The sequence below is a fragment of the Bicyclus anynana genome, chromosome 9 (genome assembly GCF_947172395.1).
Source record: "Bicyclus anynana chromosome 9, ilBicAnyn1.1, whole genome shotgun sequence".
In the NCBI taxonomy this organism is placed as follows: domain Eukaryota; kingdom Metazoa; phylum Arthropoda; class Insecta; order Lepidoptera; family Nymphalidae; genus Bicyclus; species Bicyclus anynana.
Genome location: NC_069091.1, coordinates 11988632 through 12008588, shown reverse-complemented (window position 1 = coordinate 12008588; position 19957 = coordinate 11988632). Strand labels below are relative to the sequence as shown.

Below are 19957 nucleotides of genomic sequence, written 5' to 3'. Positions count from 1 at the left end.
TTTCATAAGTCGAGCCGTCATGCACGTAGTGACCAATACACGATCAGAAGTCCTTTTCATTAAAGAAGTCTCCCAGACGCGGCGCTCCCTGACATTTGGAGATGGCGGTCTTATTGTCATTTGTGTAAGGCGCTCAATTTTAGTTCAGGTTTCATGGAAAGGACTCGCAAACATGAACCGCACAGACAAAATATTCTTTACGCGAATACTGGCCGAGCGCGGCCCGTGTCTGTCAACGTCGCGACCGCGTTACGATAGATATAAATATGTTAATAAAGTTAGCGTTAGCTTTTAGCGATGTCTGCTTTGTGTTAATAGGAGTGAACAATGTATAGAAGAATATTATTTTGTCTGCTACGGCACGCTAAATGTCTGTAGATATAAACGGCCCATAATGCGGAGCGGAGTTGTATACTGTGTAGGTATGTCCACCGGAGCGGAGCGAGGATGCGGAGCGAAGTGACTATTCGAAGAAACTTCCCGCACGTGATTCCTCGCTCCGGTTACCGTCTCTATATGCATTTTGAAACTGTCTCGCAAGTCCCTGTCCACTTATGATTTTGATTTTGTGCGATCCTATTGGTTAATTTTTCTCCGTTCCTCCTTATAAAGTAAGTAAACACAAAATTGTGCATAGTGTGCGCTCACCAGTACATACGGATCACTTTTTGCGGTGATTTTTTAACGTAACGTGTCTAATCTAATAGTACCAAAAAAGTCGTTGGTTGCAACGGCTATGCAAGGTTAACTTTAAATCAAAGATGATTTTAATTTTAAACTAATTTAATAATCCAACTGTTGGCTGAGGTCAGTGAGTTGGCTAATTATACTCAGTGAATATACTACCAGAACAAAAAATTGGTGTTCTAGACACAACAGTTCAGAATCTACTAACTAGGTACCTACTCGTACCTACCTACTAGGGTGTCCCTTATTTTTCAAAGTTTTAAATTTGTAACGCATAGGTCCTAGTTTTGTTCATTTGCCTCTAAAACACTCGAAAATATTTTTTTTACCTTAATTGAAGAACGATAACCCGTGCCGACTTGCATCGAAACATGTTCATACATAGTAGCGGCGCGTACTCGCGGCATTTGTCATTTGTTGTCATTTATTGTTGCGATGAATACGTATTGTTTTACATTTAAAAGATGGCAGTGGATTTAAGAAGTAACAAAAAATGTATTTTCTTAGTTAGTGACACGAATTATCAAATAACAGACGCAAAGTTACCGTCAAATCGTCAAGTTCTAGCAGTAAGTTTAACATTCGCGAAGCGAAATTGTCTGTTAGTGAAAGTGTTAATTCGGGAGTGTATTGTATATTGAAAAAAAGCTAGAATCCCTACCAGAGCTATACCTAACTGGGTAATAAATAATGTTGATCTTCACCATGCTTGGTTTGCTTTGATTATTTGACATAGCGCACGCTGATGCTTTAGAACGGATTAAAATTGAAGAAGACAAAATATTTTTACAAAAACAATGAGAACCAGGGCATCTAGGATGTTTAGCGGGTGTAGACATAAAGTTGGCCGAAAAAGAAGAAAGGGCAAGACAAAGCAAATTAAATGAAGAGAAAAAAAGATGTGAGCAAATGTATTTTGGAGGTTTATCGTCATCAGTTAGAACGCAACATGTTATTCAAGCGAAGGGACATCAAGAACAACTTACCAGCTCTAATGAAAGTTTTGAGGACTACTTGGCATCCACCTCTCAAATGGTAAGTTCAGAAACTACTACAAAAAGAGAAAGGAAAGCCTAAGATAGTTGCAGCTTTAGATAGATGTCAATTATGCATAAGGGATTCTGTCTATATACTTCAGGCTGTGGTAGAAGCACTAGATCTTGGCTGTGATGATTACCCGACAAACATGTCGTCTATTTAACGTGTTCGCACACAGGGCCGAAAGGATAGAACTGAATCTATTAAATCCGATTTTCAGAATAATATGCTTGAAATGGTGACCGTTCACTGGGATGGGAAATTATTATATGGACTTGACGTAAGAAGTTCTAAAGAAGAACGTCTGCCAATTTTAATTTTATTTGGAGAAATATATAAATTGTTAATACTGTCTTATTTATTGATGCAAGAAAATCATCAATCAAGTTAATACTGTCTTATTTATTAAGTGATTTTGTGTCTGTCAAGAGCACAAATTTATTTAGTCGATTAAAAATTGATAAGGCGGCCTCCAGACACCCATTTCTTTATGGGCTGAAGTGGGGGATGGGTTGTTACCTATACAGAAGCAAAAAAAAGTGCTTTCTTTAAGGGCTGTCAAAGATACGACTATAAAGAGCTGTAAAACTTATGCAAGATTTCGTGGTTTGATACTGCAAAGGAAGAGCAAAAGCAATTTTTGCTTCGTTGTGTTCAGGAGCATAGAACTCTGTATCCGGACTGTAAAATGAGACTAATCCTAAAAAAACTATCCTGCCTGATCTGTAATTTTATCTTTTAATAAATATTTTATAGAAAATTGAGTATTTCAATTTATTTAGTTATATAACGGAAAGGGCCAAAAACCGAAATTTTTTAAATCTTCCGGGCCCTGTCGGCACGGGTTAACGTTGACGTAGGAAGTTTAAATTTTGTATTTAAGTTAGTCTAGGTAGTCTAAAAAGAAATAGGGGGTATGCGTTTTAATATCTAAAAAAAAAATTTTTTTGCCCATATAAGGGACACCCTACTACCTACTTGCTAGTACCGACTGGCGATTATCCTACTTCCTACTAATATTATAAACGCGAAAGTTTGTATGGATGTTTGTTTAGATGTTTGTTACTCTTTAACGCCGCTAGAAGCGATTTGGCTGAAATATGGAATGGAAATATACATACAACGTGTCCCAAAATTCAACGATAAGCGGGCGCCAAAAGATTGACCTGCTCATGAGCACTTAAGGAAAAATAATAAAAAAAATATACCTAAATTTTTTTTTTAGTTACAAAATAAATTTTAAAATTCTTTGAAAATTTACACCTTGTATGATATTTTGAACTACCGCAGCTACAATTTCTTAAATATGCTTAAGATTTTTTTTGTATCGGAACCTAAGTAGTACTACTATTCACCACAACTCTTAAAAACACCACAATGCCCGCAGTTTTTACACAAAAAAATATCAAAATATTTTTTTTCCCTCAAATTTTTAAAGATTTTTACTTTCAGTCTACTTTGACTCATGGTCTTGCAAAAAAAAGTATGAACACCGCTATGGCAAGTTATTTTCAAAGTTGACGCAACTAATCAAGATTTCAAAATAGTATAATACCCTAGGATAACTAGTCGCAAAAAAAAAATATGCGTACCATTTGTAAACAAGAACTAAATTTCTAAAATGTTTTTGCTCCTAGAAATCACTTTTACTTTATGCACAAAATGATGTGAGTCATACGTTGCAATTTCCTAGAATTTTAATGGAACGAACGATAACATTTAAAAATAAGAGAGAGAGAGAGAGAGAAAGATAGCGATAAGTATACGTTAGAGAGGGATAGACAGATGTTCTTTGTTGAATGACAATGATGCAGGTAAAGAAAATCCTGTTCCCAGCAAGTCAGTACGCTCTGCTCCTTTGTTTACTGCGCAACTTTCCGTATTCAATTGACGTGGCTCTCGTACTAACGACTTTTGGCTTTGCATTTTGGACTGGACTTAAGTGATCTGCAAACTGAACTGACCTGGCATTATTTTGGACTGTGCCTGTGTTTTGTGAATTGGACTTTTGGTGTATTTTGGACTGTTTAGCGTTATCATGCCGCAACCATACACGCCGATGGAATACGCTAACATGCATCTCATTTATGGAGAATGTCGGTGCAATGCTAACGCTGCTAGCAGATTGTATCGAGAAAGGTACCCAAACGCTCAAAGATATCCAGATTATCGGGTATTTATGAATGTGCATCAAGCGTTTTCGGAGGGTCGTTTGCCGTCAGCTAGAAGAAACGCTGGAAGACCTAGATCGGAATGCGATGAAGAAGTTCTCAATGAAATAAACATTGATTCAACTACCTCAGTGCGTGCCATAGAAGCAGCTACGGGAATCCCAAAAAGTTCAGCACATCGAATACTAAAACGTCATCGGCTACACCCATATCATTACAGACGTGTACAAACGTTACTATCACGGGACTATCCACTGCGGATCGCATTTTGCCGAGTGATGCTTCAAAAGCATCGGGAAGATCCTCAGTTCTTGGATAAAGTACTATGGTCGGATGAAACAACCTGCAAGAAAGATGGCTATTTAAATCTTCACAACCTACACAGCTGGAGCAATGAGAATCCGCACCTGATGAGAGAAGACAAATCCCAATATCAATTTAAGGTCAACTTATGGACGGGCATTTTAAATGGAAAAGTGATTGGGCCTTTTGAATTACAAGGAAACTTAGATGGGGACAGTTATTTGAACTTTTTACAAAATGATTTGCAAGAATTACTAGAAGACGTCCCCCTAAGCGACCTTCAAAATATGTGGTATCAAAATGATGGTTGCCCAGCTCACTACGCTCGTCCTGTGAGACAATACCTAGACCACGAGTATCCGGGGCGTTGGATCGGGCGACTTGGTCCTATCCTATGGCCACCCCGATCACCCGACCTAAACCCCCTGGATTTCTTTTATTGGGGTTGTCTCAAAGACAGGATCTACGCAAAACCGATTACGACATTGGACGAGCTTCGGCAAAAAATCACTCAGGCTGCGGCACATATCAATGCTAGAAGATATGCGCGAAAAATAAAACGGTCGTTTTTAAGGCGATGTCGTGCCTGTATTAATGCCGGTGGAAAACAATTCGAACATTTACTTTAATGTTGTGTAATTAAAATAACAAACACATTTTTGGAACATAGTAAAATTTATTACTAACAACAAGAACAATTAAGAAATTTGGTTCTTGTTTACAAATGGTACGCATATTTTTTTTTGTGACTAGTTATCCTAGGGTATTATACTATTTTGAAATCTTGATTAGTTGCGTCAACTTTGAAAATAACTTGCCATAGCGGTGTTCATACTTTTTTTTGCAAGACCATGAGTCAAAGTAGACTGAAAGTAAAAATCTTTAAAAATTTGAGGGAAAAAAAATATTTTGATTTTTTTTTGTGTAAAAACTGCGGGCATTGTGGTGTTTTTAAGAGTTGTGGTGAATAGTAGTACTACTTAGGTTCCGATACAAAAAAAATCTTAAGCATATTTAAGAAATTGTAGCTGCGGTAGTTCAAAATATCATACAAGGTGTAAATTTTCAAAGAATTTTAAAATTTATTTTGTAACTAAAAAAAAAATTTAGGTATATTTTTTTTATTATTTTTCCTTAAGTGCTCATGAGCAGGTCAATCTTTTGGCGCCCGCTTATCGTTGAATTTTGGGACACGTTGTATATTTACTCTGGACTAATACTTTCATCCCGGAAAAAACACGGTTCCTACGGGATTTATAATTAACAGAATTTATATAACCCGACTACGTAAAAAAGGGGTCTAAAATGACATAACAAAAAAATATTTTAGATAGACAGATAAATGCAGAGGTACAAAAGTAGTCATAGTAGAGTTACGTAGATATATTATTAATTATAAATTATCATCGTAATATAAATATTATTTCGACGTCTGTCTTAAAACAGCGTAGTAGCTGTAAGCGGCACGTATGATCTGAAAATAAGAAAATGATTATGTAAGAAAATAATGGTCAATACCTATTATTATTTTTAAGAGAAATGATTTGTCTGTTTGCAAAGAATAGGTTCTGAAATTACTAAACTGATTTAAATAATTCTTTCACTGTTGGGAAGCTACACTATCCCCGAGTAATTATTAACTGCGTGTAATTAAATTAAGCAGATGTATTACTACCTATAGATCCCAAAAATGAAATAATACTATACACGTGTAATACACGTGTAATGGCAGTTACCATTTAATTCTCTGGGAACGGCGAAATGTCAACCAATAGTGCGCAACCAGAAATATTACTATACTATATCTTTCATTGCATTGGGATGAAAGAGACGGGGACAACTCCGCCGACATTGGTCAATATTTTGTATATTCACGAAATGTCATTATCATTAACATCCGCTAATAGTCGTTAATTTAACACTATCACTCTAATCCCGCCAACCTGTATTAGAGCAGCGTGGTGGTTCAATCTCCATACCTCCTCTCTAGTAAGTAGTTTTGGGTTATAATAGCCATACCCATATTCGGCTCACTGCTGAGCTCGAGTCTTCTCTCAGAATGAGAGGGGTTAGGCCAATAGTTCACCACGCTGGCCCAATGGGGATTATCAGACTTCATACACGCAGAGGATTAAGAAAATTCTCTGGTATGCAGGTTTCCTCGCGATGTTTTCCTTCACCGTTTGAGACCAGTGATATTTAATTTATTAAAATTCACACAACTGAAAAGTTGGAGGTTCATTCCCCCGAACCGGATTCGAACCCACACCCTCCGGAATCGGAGGCAGAGGTCATATCCACTATTGGTCTATTACGGCTCTAATAATCATGATACCTAAGTCTATTATTATGTGAGTGTTAAAAACCTGGATAAATGACGGCAAGTCCAAGGAGTTGAAAGGTCCGGCGAGCATCCTGCTTGGTCGAGACATGCCGATGCATAGCATTGCTATCTCGCGACGTATCTTTGGACTGAGGCACCAGCTGGCTGAGCAAAACGGCCCTTCTCCTAAGCTCACGAAACTCTAGAAACATGATCATCACGATCATCAACATTAACAGCCGATGGACGTTGCTGCTGGACATAGACTTCCAAATAACACAGTCTTGAGCCAGCATCAAGTCCAGTCATCAGTCCAACAGGCACCTAGTGGAGGGTAGACCAACACTGCACTTTCCGGTGCGGGGTTGCCATTCCGTTCCAGTAAGAATACGGGAATATAATATAGATTAATGCACTCTGCGTAGCTTCCCAACTGAAAGAATTTTCCCAATCGGTTTTGTAGTTTTTTTTAATTTTCCATCTTGCCCCCCAGAAGTGAAAATATGAAATTAAAATATTTTATTATTATATATAAAAAAAAAAATACAAAAACCATATAATAAATATTTACGAACTAAACTAAACAGTCATCAGAAAATTTAACAATTACAAATTATACAGAATACAAACTTACAGTAGTCTTAAATATTTTTTTCATCTATTTATTTTTAATTAAAACTTACAATATTATTACGCAAAAACTAAGTGTACCTGTATTATTAGATCTGAGGGGTGCTTTGACACCTACTGTGTCGTAGAAGTGACCTTCATATTCAAAAATTTCATATTTCTGCGGTTCCGAAAATCTTCAAGTAGAAAGCTAACTACTGTATTTTTTTCATAATTTTGTGTTTGGTAGTTTCGGAGAACAGGGGGGGAATGGTCTATTTTTTTTTTAATTTTCCATCTTGCCCCTCAAAAGTGACCTTCATATTATACAAAAATTTCATAGTTTCAAAATTTTCCGGAAATCTTCAAGTAAAAATTTTTGTATTTTTTTCAAAATTTTAGATACAGTAGTTTCGGAAAAAAGGGCATAGTCAAATTGTCGTCTATTTGTTTAAATAACTTGAAAGATATTTTTTTTCATTCCAAAAAAAAAACAATTTTCATAAAAATCCTCATATAATACCTTTCATTTGATGTGTCACACAATGAAGTTTGTAAAAGTTTTTTTTTTCAACTTTCCATCTTACCCCTCAAGTGTCCCCCATATTCAAATTTTACCTATTCACAATACATCCCTGTATTTGGGTCACTAAAATTTATTGTGTACCAAATTTCAACTGGATTGATCTAGTACATTCGGTGAAAACAGACAGACATTAAAATGTGCGCAAGAGAGATAATAAGGGTTCCGTTTTTATGCTACGTACGTTCGGAACCTTAAAAATGATTGTCTTACATCCGTAAAGACTGCGTCCCCGTATTGACAGAAGAGGAAAAGTTGCATGAGGGTCGCTCCCATGTACTGCAACAGCGATATTATCTGCGCAGCACTCAAATGTTCCTGAAAAAAAAATTGGTTGGCTGTAAAGTTTTACGTGACAACGACTTTGAGTGGTAAAATAATTTTAATGTGAATATTCATTCGTATAGTAGGAAGAAGGATGAAATAATAGTAACAATTTAAAACATTTATTTATACAAAGAATTATATTTAAAACATTAATTTATACAAAGAATCTCGCACTGAATTTCATATTAACAAAATTTTATTTTTACCTTTACACATACATACGTATTTATATACAAATATACATACAAAATAGAAGCGCAAGACATGAACCGGTGTGTATGCCTATCTCTCTCACTCTCTCTCTCTCGCTCTGTCTCTCTCGCTCTTAGGCGGGCTAACTGTGCTCGAGTGGAAGGGAAGCGTGCCTTTCACTTTTTATGTCTGTCTCTCTCGCTCTTAGGCGGGCTAACCATGCCCGTGCCTCTCACTCGCTCTCATTGTGAGCGCATAACGTGAGCGGAGCGTAACGCAGTTTCTTGAAGTGTCACCCGGCAAACCAATTTATAAGACGTTGTCACGTCAAAAACATTGGATACCTTCATAAGTAGGCTATTTTATGAAATAGATAACCTAGAGAGGGACCTCCAATGAGCTAAGTACTTAAATGACCTACTTACCTACGTACTGAGCTTGGAAATGAAGTAGGTACGTACCTACTTACTACTTAGTAAGGGTGCAGCTGGAGTTGGGAAGTAGATGGCGTTGGTTACACTCTCGTGCCTCGGAGAGCACGTAAAGCCGTCGGTCCTGCGCCTGATCTTTCACCAGTCGTGCCGGTCTGCCGTTCCATCGGACTACTTATGTCAGTGAGCGAAAAGAGAGTGCACCTATGCTTGCGCCCACACTTGTGCACTATAATATCTCCTGCATACATGGTTCATAAAAAGACGTCCATCAGCTGATATGATGATGATGATGACATGGTTAATCTCACCATGAGATTAGCCACCGTGGCCGAAATAAGGAACTATAATTTGATCGGGAGCATTATTATAAGGGTTTAGAAGAAACACAATGTTAGGTAGGTACAGGTACTTGTATACTTACCTACAACTTGGTAGGTAAACCGAAATCGACTTTCTTTCGACTACGGTACCTATTTGAACAATCGACGATATTGGCACCAATCGACAAAGTTTTCTGATATTATGCGCTTATTTTTTTTTTAGAATCTATCCTATACCGATCGATAGGTATGTTATTAAATTCAAGATTATTAAAAAAACAAATTTCAACATTTTCAAGGTACTTGATGTTGAGAAAGAGTGTTTTTGTAAAACACTCTCAAACATCAAAAACATGTTTTATTTTTCAAAAAAGTTTGAAACCCTGTGTGAGAAACTGAGCCGAAATTCGATTTTTGCCGAACTTTGGCTGAAACTAAAAGTTCGGTCGGTCGCAATATTTCTCTTTTGTTTTGCTACCTATTTTAAGTAGCTATAATTTTTTCAAAGTGTAACCTTAATCAAAAATTGAGGTACTAGTAATTAAATTAAGTAATTAAGCATTTCCCCCACAATCATGAATTATCTACCTTCCTGCTATTTATTTACCTACCTAGGTACTAACAATTTAAATAAAATAATATGAACAATAGGTAGGTACTTATTCTAACCATAATTTTGTTTATCTGTAAAAACATTTTGAATATCCGCTAGACCTCAGACATAATATACTAGACTCGCTATACTTGAAATTTTCTTAGATGTCAATTTTAAACAACAATAATGGCTGACTATGAACCAAAGACAATCAGTAGGGTTGAGAAGTTAACCGCGGGCATCGTAACGATATCAAGTAGGTATCGTTATATCTGAAATAACTAAACTAAAATATCCGTTACTATACGTCATCTTAAAAAACGAATACGTTCCATATTCGTTTCGTTTTCCAACTTTTCAGTTGTGTGCATTTTAGGAAATTAAATATCATTTTAAGAATATATACACCAAGGAGAAGAAGTGAATCATGAAATACATGAAAATGTTGGATATAGTAATAATAATAATAATAATAATAATCTCATGTACACCTTTGGCGTGCTCAGATGGACTCAGACCGAATTAGACATCCTGGATAGAAGGGTCCGCACGACTATGACTCTCTATCGTATGCATCACCCAAAATCGTCTGTCATGAGATTGTATGTCCCCCGAAAGTGTGGTGGTCGAGGCCTACTTAGCGCCAAGACCATGCACAATCGGGAGATATGCAGCCTCAGGACCTACTTCGAGACGAAAATGGAGTCCCCGATGCATACAGAAGTCATAGCATGTGATAAAGGACTCACCCCGCTAACTTTGGCCAACAGCGAATGGCAAAAACCAGTGGTACAGAGCATCTCTGACCGGGAGACCGTATGGAAGGGGAAGGAGCTGCACGGACGCTTTTTTAAGGCTCTTCATGAGCCCCATGTCAGTAAAAAAGCGTCTGTGCAGTGGCTGCGCTTCGGTGACCTCTTTGGGGAAACCGAAGGGTTTGTCTTTGCGATACAAGATCAGGTGGTAAAGACGCGGAACTACCGAAAGTACATTCTGAAGGATGGCACTCACGACATCTGTCGAGCCTGTCGCCATCCCGGCGAGTCACTCAGACATGTGCTTTCGGGTTGTTCAGCTCTTGCCAACACTGAGTATCTGCACAGACACAACCAAGCAGCCAAAATCCTTCACCAAGAGCTTGCTCTGACGTACGGTCTCCTGGACCAGAGGTTGCCTTATTACAAGTACACACCGGTGCCAGTGCTTGAACGCGACGGAGTCCGGCTCTATTGGGACCGGTCCATTATCACGGACAGGACTATTCTTGCGAATAAGCCTGACATCGTGGTGTTGGACCGGGCACAGTCAAGGGTGTTTTTAGTGGACATCACAATTCCATATGACGAGAACCTTGTGAGAGCTGAGACAGAGAAAAAACGTAAATATCTAGATCTGGCTCACGAGGTTACCGCCATGTGGCATGTGGAGTCCACTGAAATCATCCCCATCGTTATATCTGCCAACGGTTTGATCCCAGTCAGCCTCGCTCACCATCTGAGGCGGCTGGGGTTCCGTGGCAGTTTGCTCGCAGGTAAGATGCAAAAAGCGGTCTTGCTGGACTCGGCTAGGATAGTCCGCCGGTTTCTCCACCTGTCGCCCTGACCCCCGGCCGTTTGGTCTCCCTGCCGGGGTGAATCCTCCGCCCGGTGCATATATGTATTTATGTAATATATATTTAAGTTTATTTATTTTGTGTATTTAAGTAAGTTTATTTATTTTCCGTTTGGCTTTTTATATATATTTATTTTGTACTGGGCGTGAGAGTTTAATTCATTTGGATAATAATAATATAGCCTTTATTTCCAAGTACATAAATTACAAAAATTTTACAGTTTACATTTTTAAAAATTACAAAAGATACAAAAGTTACAAAAGTTAAAAAACATTAACATTTCATTTCATTTTGTTGGATATAGTAGCGACATTATTTCCGCATACGAATATTTTTGAAATAAAGTCAGTGGCAATTTATAATGGAAAAACAATTGAGAAAAACAAAAAAGCGACAAAAATATTTTTCTATTGAATTAAAGATTATTATGTCTTTCTTTTTTTACCTTGGTTATACGCCACTAGTCCAAATGACTATGTAGAACATAATTGGAATTAATGTACACTTGTCTGTCTCTAATTATAATTCGTAATATTTTTCTAGCTCTAGAACCTACTAAATTTATTACCGCATAATGTCATATATTCAAAAACCTTTGTACCAAAGTTTCGGCCCCTTGTACATCACTATCTCTCAAACTTCTTTATATAATATCCTAATAACTCTGACTATCACGATTTACGTATACCAGAAAAATAAAAATCTCACCATGTTGCGAAACAAAAGTAATAAATTTTTTTCCATTAGTATTTCAAATCTTTTATTTATTTTTCTGATCCAGCAATCATAATATTCAAGTCGTATTTGTGTATTGTTTTCTTTATTCTTAATTTAAAAGTTTTGCAAGTGGTTGAAGAATCGGTTTATCGGTTTTTTAATAAATTTTGATCGTGCTATATAATTACAAACATTCGGGAGCACTCGCGCCGCGATCGGTTAAGCTCGGTTTAGGATGAGTTAACTGCGAGCAAAAAGTGCCACATTGTCGCTTCCATGCTCACAGTGAGGTCGTGTCAATGTTTGTTCCATATCATCATTACTTATTTGTTTCGTTTGCAATTGTTAGTCTTGTTATTTATTTGTTGTTTGGTTGTTATATTATTGCTGATTGCTGAGTAGTGTATGACTAACAATAATATAACTAACCGAAAATTCCGACTTTCAGATGGGTGGATTTTAGGTTGAATTTCATATGGATTGATTTATTTATTAGGTATATTAAAAATATAAAAAAAAAATATTATGAAAAAATACAACCGACTTCAAAATGTTAACGTACCCACGAAATTAAAAAGGGAAAGATAACATTATTATATTTTCTACTTATTGATCATTTTGAAGTCGCTGCCAAGCCCGTCTGATGTTGCCTTAAGTCGTTACTGAAAAAAACACATGACAGACAAAAATAATGTCTGAGAAACAAAAATCTTTACGATAGGGTACACCTTGAATTAATAGATTGAATACACTGGCTTGGCAGAAAATATAATGATATTATTTTTCCCTTTTTTAATTTCGTGGGTACGTTAATATTTTGAAGTCGGTTGTATATATTTTTTTAAATTATTATTTGTTTTTTCTCAATTAGGTCCTTCAACTATTTTAAAATCAAAAATCTCCATTTAAAATTGCCACTGACTTTATGAAAAAATATTCGTATGCGGAAATAATGTCGCTGCTATGTCCAACGTTTTCATGTATGTAGATTTACTTCTTCTCCATGGAGTATAATATATTCTTTGGTGCTGTGTTAATAAAGATACACATTTATTTTATTTATAAGCCACAAAGGACACAAATATTAAAATTAAAAAATATGTACATAATTATCGACAAGTTATAATTTCATGTATCTTTCCCGTCTCTTCAATTCATAGACAATCTAGCATTACGAAATGTCAAATTCGCAACATTTTCGTTAATCTGTAGAAATAAAACTTGTTGTGATTTCGTTTTTAGTGAAATAAATGTGATATAATAGTTAATTACAAGCAGTTTTTATGTAATTCGCGGTGTGCGCGTTAAATGAAGTGATGTGTATATAAATGATTTAGTTGAAACGGACGGTTTGTGAGAAATATGTGAATGTCGTGACGACGGATCTTTGTTTACCTTTTTTGCCATGTAAGGAAAAAAATAGTATAGATGTTACCCTTCTGTCAAAATTAAGATCATCGCGTTTAAAAAAACTATTTCTATAGAATCGATGTTACATTGTTGTAATCGTTTTCGTCGTGTAAAGACTCCCTAACAATGCCGGTCTGTGAGCTGAGTAGCATAAAAAACGTTCAACAACTTGTAGTTTAATAACTTATGAAGTGTTTCATTTGTAAGTTTTCCTAACTTAATTATATCAAATTTGTAATAAAAAAAAATATCTAATCCCGACTGCTTAAACGTAATGAACTGAAAAGAGATAAACAAGTATCACAATATGTATAAAGTGTATAAAGTGTATTATAAAGTGTAATATAAAGTGTATTGTCTGTATGCGGTGTCAAACGTGGTTTCCCATTCTTTGTGTAAGAAAGTATTATTTTTCCCCGCGGACAAACGGATGGACAGACAGACCGATATGGCGAAACTTTAAGGGTGTGTACTATAACTGCAAGGATGTGGACTACGGAACCCTACAAATCTGTTTAACGAGTTACGTGTAACAGGTGTGTGTGTGTGTATTATGAATAAAATGTATAGTTGAGGGTACTTCAAGGTCACAAACTATATTTATTGGTGTTAAATATTTTCGATGTCTCGTCCCCCTCAAAAAATGACAGACAGTTGCTGGTTTTGGGTGTGATGCATCTCCATAGTTGATTACTCTATGCCGCTAGACAGTCACAATTCGTTAATTTTTGTGTTTTATTTTATCAAAATTATTATTACCCTTTTTTCTAAATCTTTTATTTTATTTTATCTATCTTATTTTGTATTTAGTATAGGTACCGACTACCTACCTACGAGTTAATATATTTCTTTTACTCTGCTTAATACTTGGAGTATGATATGTATGTATTTTTTGCTCAGTAATATCTTCCAACTGGACAATTTTGAAAAGCTGAAAGTTCGTCAGCTTATGGTCCTGCCGGTACCTATAGGTATATCATTTATGTAGATACAGGTAGAAGTTTGGACCTTGGAGGTAGGTAGGTCCTTACTATTTACTTTAATTACGTTAAAGTGTATACGGCAAAGTCGCAGTTTCTTCTCTGGAAGCAGCATTGAGAAGAGATTTTCCATTATGTAGGTACTAATTTTAGGTATCTGCGTGTAGTGCCTACCCTAGTCAAAATACATGTGCATGCCACTGGGCACGGGAAAGCTTCTCCTTTCTTACCGACTTGAGCTGCATAGCGATTGAACAAAGTGTTAAGGTTGCGAGAGTGAAGTATACTCCCAAAATATTCTTGATCAACTTGCCGAGCTCGTTTACTGATCTAAAACAATATTATTACAAAACTTATCAGCATATTGATACCAAATACCTAGGTAAGTAGTAATACTCGTATCTTCACAGACTAAGTACCTATTGACTTTGGTAACATAGCGTCTGACCTCTTTTCTTTTTAAACATCTTAGTATGCTCTATCGATTTGGATAGTTCTCAAGACGTATCTACGAAATTTTTAAAAATAAATCAATAGGACGACAGATCATTAAACGCAAGCTTATAGAAAAATATTAGTATAGTGTTAAGGATAATTTACACGATAAACCAGCTTGGTATTAAATTGCACTATGCCAACGTTTCCCAACGTTTTTCAGCCACGGACGCGGACGGACAGGTTGGGAAACGATGTACTATACGATTGTGTTTAGATAAATTTGTAAAATGGTGATAAACAAAAAAAACAACCTGGCTGACTTTGTCGTGGGCTCGTCTCGGACCAAGGCGCGTTTGGAACCCTCGTAACTCTAATTTTAAGTTTTCGACCAATTATTATCACCAATAATTTATAATAATATTACCTGACGTTTTAAAAGTGCTTGTAAACTAAGCCTAATTGAAACAAATTAACTTTGATTTTGACTTTTATGTAGTGAAGAGTTAGAGTAGCATTTCGATTATAATATAAATGAATTGAATACATAACTTACTTCAATACAAATACGTGAATATAATGGCATTTGGTGATCCTGAAATGCGCTCTGATATCCCGTCTATTTGATAGCTCGCAGTTCTCGCCTTTTCCCCCGATACGTTCGCTATATTTGTGAAGTAAATTGAACTGTCCGCATATGAACACCATCAAGCCTATTACGGTCAAATCGAAAGCTATATGCACTCTCACGCAGTATAAAGAGGCTACAATCTCAGCCAAAATATTCACCATATAGCCAACCACACTAATGTCTAGTGGACTCCAACAAGGTAGTATGTGAGCGTATCGATCCATAGGTTTACCCTGGATCACACCTAACCCGTACTCAACAAACGGCGACGCCATGAACACTATTGCAGTAAAAACATAAACCCTTGACAACCAAGTGGAGATAGCTGACATCTTTTTTGTGTACGAAGTTATTTGTTCATTAAAAGTGTCATCCTCTTCATCATCAGAGTCATAGTCATATTTATAATCACGGTTATTCAATTGTTCATCTTCCAATGCAATCGCTTGACTGAGAAGGTTACGCCAATGCTTCTGTTTCAAAACCAAACAGGAAAGTTTCAACAATCCCATGAAACAGAAGGATAGTACGCTGAAACAAGCGAGCTGCGCTTTCGAATCTCCTTTAGTAGTGAATAGTGTTATAGCTTGTGTTATGTTTGTCAAGATGAATGCAACGATTGAAGCCTTGGCCGCCCAGTGGATGCCATACGTGCTTGAGTCGCTCCAGATCCCTGCTCTGAGCATATGCTGTTGAATTATGAGCTTCAAATTGTTACGTAATCGTCCATGCATCTTGGTAATGTAAAGTTAATCTGGTATCTAAAACAAAGCTTAAATAACAAACTATAATTATTTCATATTTATATTACAGCTACAGCAAATGCCAAGCATATACTCGTAGTAGGTTAGGTACATACGTGTATGATTGCTTATCTAATTTACTAAGCTTTATATTTTCAAGTATTATACTTATTATTCATTTATTGTAGGTAATTTTGACGTGGCGCAGTGGTATGCGCGGTGGATTTACAAAACGGAGGTCCTGGGTTCGATCCCCAGCTTGGCAGATTGAGATTTTCTTAATTGATCCAGGTCTGTGCAAGTTCAAAGGTAATTGGTCTGAGGCAATAAGTAAATCATAGTTAACTACGAGTGGCTGGTAAGACTTTGGCTGGTGGGAGGCTTCGGCCGTGGCTAGTTACCACCCTACCGACAAAGACGTACCGCCGTGCGATTTAGCCGTTCCGGTATGATGTGTAGAAACCGAAATGAGTGTGGATTTCATCCTACTCCTTACAAGTTAGCCCGCTTCTATTTTAGATTGCATTATCACTTACCATCAGGTGAGATTGTAGTCAAGGGCTAACTTGTAGATAATAAAAAAAAAAGAATACTTACATCCGATGCACGTAAGGGTATACTCGTATTTGACTTCCAGGCAACAATTCTGATCATTTGTAAAAAAAAATTTAAAAACTTTTCCTACAATGAAGAAAATTTAATTAACGTAATGATTCTTGTCAATGTTACAGGTAAACATTTGCTTCAGCGTATACTAAAATGGCCCATTAATTAACTTAGGTAGGTAATTTTATTTATTGACCAATCTATGTACATAAAACCCACTATCATTATTAATTTTCACTGCTCGCTTTTGAATGGGAGAATTTTGTATTTTTTTGTTAAAGTGGCAATGGAAAACTATCGCTAAACAGAGTAAAATCAAATTTCAAGCGGACAGTTGTAATAGTGTCAATCAATAGAAAATAAGGCGTCCTACACATTAACTTAAGAGCCGTGATAGCTCAGTGGATATGACCTCTGCCTCTGATTCCGGAGGGTGTGGGTTCGAATCCGGTCCGGGGCATGCACCTCCAACTTTTCAGTTGTGTGCATTTTAAGAAATTAAATATCACGTGTCTCAAACGGTGAAGGAAAACATCGTGAGGAAACCTGCACACCAGAGAATTTCTTAATTCTCTGCGTGTGTGAAGTCTGCCAATTCGCATTGGGCCAGCGTGGTGGACTATTAGCCTAACCCCTCTCATTCTGAGAGAAGACTCGAGCTCAGCAGTGAGCCGTATATGGGTTGATAACGACGACACATTAACTCAAGCCGATTATTAAATCATAAAGTTTAAGGATGCAACGACAGTTCTTTCCCGTGGTTCTTTCAAAATGGGCTTTAATTTATACGTCGCTGTGTTGGCACCGCCTTCAAAGTGATCAGAAGCACATACGGTGTTATTTTTCGCTTTTTAGTTTATTTTTGAGATTTTGAAGTCGGTTCAATTTTTTTATTAAAAAGATTTTATTTGTCAGTTTTTATTGAGTCCATAGTGAACGATAGCGCAGAGCACAGTAGTTCGTTATTTTAATTTGAACACAAAACTACTAAAACGATTTTCATGAAAATTAAATGGGACCAATCTGGAAGTATACTTTTTCAAACAAAAATAAAATTTTCAAAAACGGTTAAGAAATGACGGAGATAAAATATAACAAACATTAAATGAAGAAAAAAACATACGCGTCGAACCGTCGAAGTAGGTACCAAGCTAGGAATTTATACTGGGAGGTAGGAACATACATTTATTCGACACAATTCGACTTCAATGTCTGACTTAGAAAATTAAATTTTGTAAGATATAGACTCTTACGTAGGTAGCCAATTTCTTGGAGAATGGTAAACAGCGAAAATCCTCAAATTCACCTTCTAGACTCTAGCATAATAATAATTTCAAGAAAATTTGGAAATTTCAAATTTACCTTCTAGACGCTAGCATAATAACTATTTCAAGAAACTTTGTACCAAACTATGAAAGTCATTTTAATTATACCTTCTCATTATTGTATTATTCCTCCTTATCTGAAGTTAAATAATGAATATAATTATGGACTTATTAATTTACCAATTACAAGGGGAAGGTAGGTATAATTAATTTCACAAAATTTTCAACTGGACTTAACTAGCTTTTATATTGGTGGTTTGTATGCATAATTGAGCCTCAATAGCTCAACGGTAAGAGCGGTCGGACTCATCACCGAGGGGTGTTGGTTTGATCCCCGCCCCGTTGGTCTAATTGTTGTACCCACTCCACCACTAATACAGTTTTTCTCATTGATTTAAATCGTTACATGGGCCCCTCCATATTAAAGAACACACAATTTTATGTCATTACCCAAAGAGGTGCACGCACATCTTATCCTAGTACGTAACAAGCGCATGCTGTGAGTGAAAAAAAAATATTTACTGTTTTTTCTTGTTTTAATCCCTTAATTATGCCTTCATGTTCATTTAGGAAGTGTAAAAAAACAAGCCACAACATGAATAAAGAGAAATGTGTTACGAGTGATGACGTACTTAATGTGTGAAACCAATGACAATTCCGCGACGCTTTGAGGCCCATCTAACGATCTACGATCGATGGTCTTTTCCGACTAGTTGGAGAGGAAGAGGAATGGGAGTATTGGTCATATTTAAAATATAATATGGCAAATATTCATTAAAAAAATATATTTATTAACTACAACACACACTTATTATCTACTACATGTTATTACCATAGACATGTAGAGTGCAGTACCTTCATAATATTTTCACAGTGTTATGATTCAAACCCCACCCTTTTCATGTACCTACAAAAGTATGCAACTAAACGTTTTACATCCAATTAGAACAATTAAGCTTTAATAACTATTTCATTGGATTATCCGACTTTCAAATTGGAAGAGGAATTTCTAGTTTATGCAGATTTTTGTTAATTTCTATCGTAATTTTATACAGCTCGATATTAGCTCGGAGATAATTTCATTTTGGGTAGAAATCCTCAAACCTGAGATTGTAGGTTCATTGCAGGTTAATCTCCAGAGATTTCGCCAAAAAATAAAGAATTTTTCAAAATAGGTTCAATAGATCCAGTCTAGTGAAACCGATTTTGAAAATTCTGTTACCACTAGAAAACCACGTTATTTGTCAGTGTCATATGCAATATTTTATCGCTGTATTCTCAATAAAGGGATTAATAAATTATTCAAGAGAACGGAAAATACGCGGGGAAACCGCGTGGCGTGGGCTAGTTTTATATATATTATTACTGATTATACATATATATATAATCCGTACAAATAGTGCCTACCCTAGCTAAAATCCTTGGAAGTTATTGTATAATCGACCATTCGACGCGATGTGCCGATAGATGGCAGTCTATGTGAAGTCCGCAACTTTGTATCGCGATATCGAGTGGTTCGTACAAAAGGTATATATTGTGAAGTTTTTTACAATAAATGAGATTCGCATTGGAGCGGCCGAGTGCCTTGGTTGTTTTATTTCTCTCCGGTGCGGATTCCGACTTTTGTTCAGTTATAATAATTTATATACTTAATAATTTAAGAAATTAAATATCAAGTGTTTAGTGTCTCAAACGGTGAAGGAAAAATCGCGAGGAAACCTGCATACCTGATAATTTTCATAATTCTCTGCGTGTGTAAAGTCTACCAATCCGCAATTGGGCAAGCGTGGCCTAACCCCTCTCATTCTGAGCTCAGCAGTGAGATGAATATGGGTTGATAACATCATCATCATAATATACTTACTTAGAGAATTATTTCTTTAGAAATTATAGTTATAGAAATTCGTTTTGTCGAA

General features: G+C 36.3%; 1 protein-coding gene across 1 annotated transcript; it reads right to left on the bottom strand.

Annotated features, from left to right (window-relative positions):
* Nucleotides 1–2818: 2818 nt before the first annotated feature.
* Nucleotides 2819–19744, bottom strand: LOC112043972 (uncharacterized). The gene is made up of 5 exons (XM_024079673.2): nt 15293–19744; nt 14532–14631; nt 7928–8032; nt 6566–6724; nt 2819–5673 (listed from the first exon to the last, which is right to left on the bottom strand). The coding sequence occupies exons 1-5, from the start codon at nt 16099–16101 to the stop codon at nt 5620–5622; spliced, it is 1227 nt and encodes a 408-aa protein (XP_023935441.2). The 5' UTR covers nt 16102–19744; the 3' UTR covers nt 2819–5619.
* Between the last annotated feature and the right edge of the window lie 213 nt (nt 19745–19957).

What these genes read in the sequence shown, in the direction of transcription:
- LOC112043972 (XM_024079673.2), bottom strand. Translation starts at nt 16,101, where the DNA reads ATGCATGGACGATTACGTAACAATTTGAAGCTCATAATTCAACAGCAT. An exon ending in TCGCTATGCAGCTCAAGTCG is followed by an intron (nt 8,033 to 14,531) that starts GTAAGAAAGGAG and finishes TTTTTTTTTCAG; the next exon opens with GAACATTTGAGTGCTGCGCA. An exon ending in ACTTGCCGTCATTTATCCAG is followed by an intron (nt 5,674 to 6,565) that starts GTTTTTAACACT and finishes TCTTATTTTCAG; the next exon opens with ATCATACGTGCCGCTTACAG.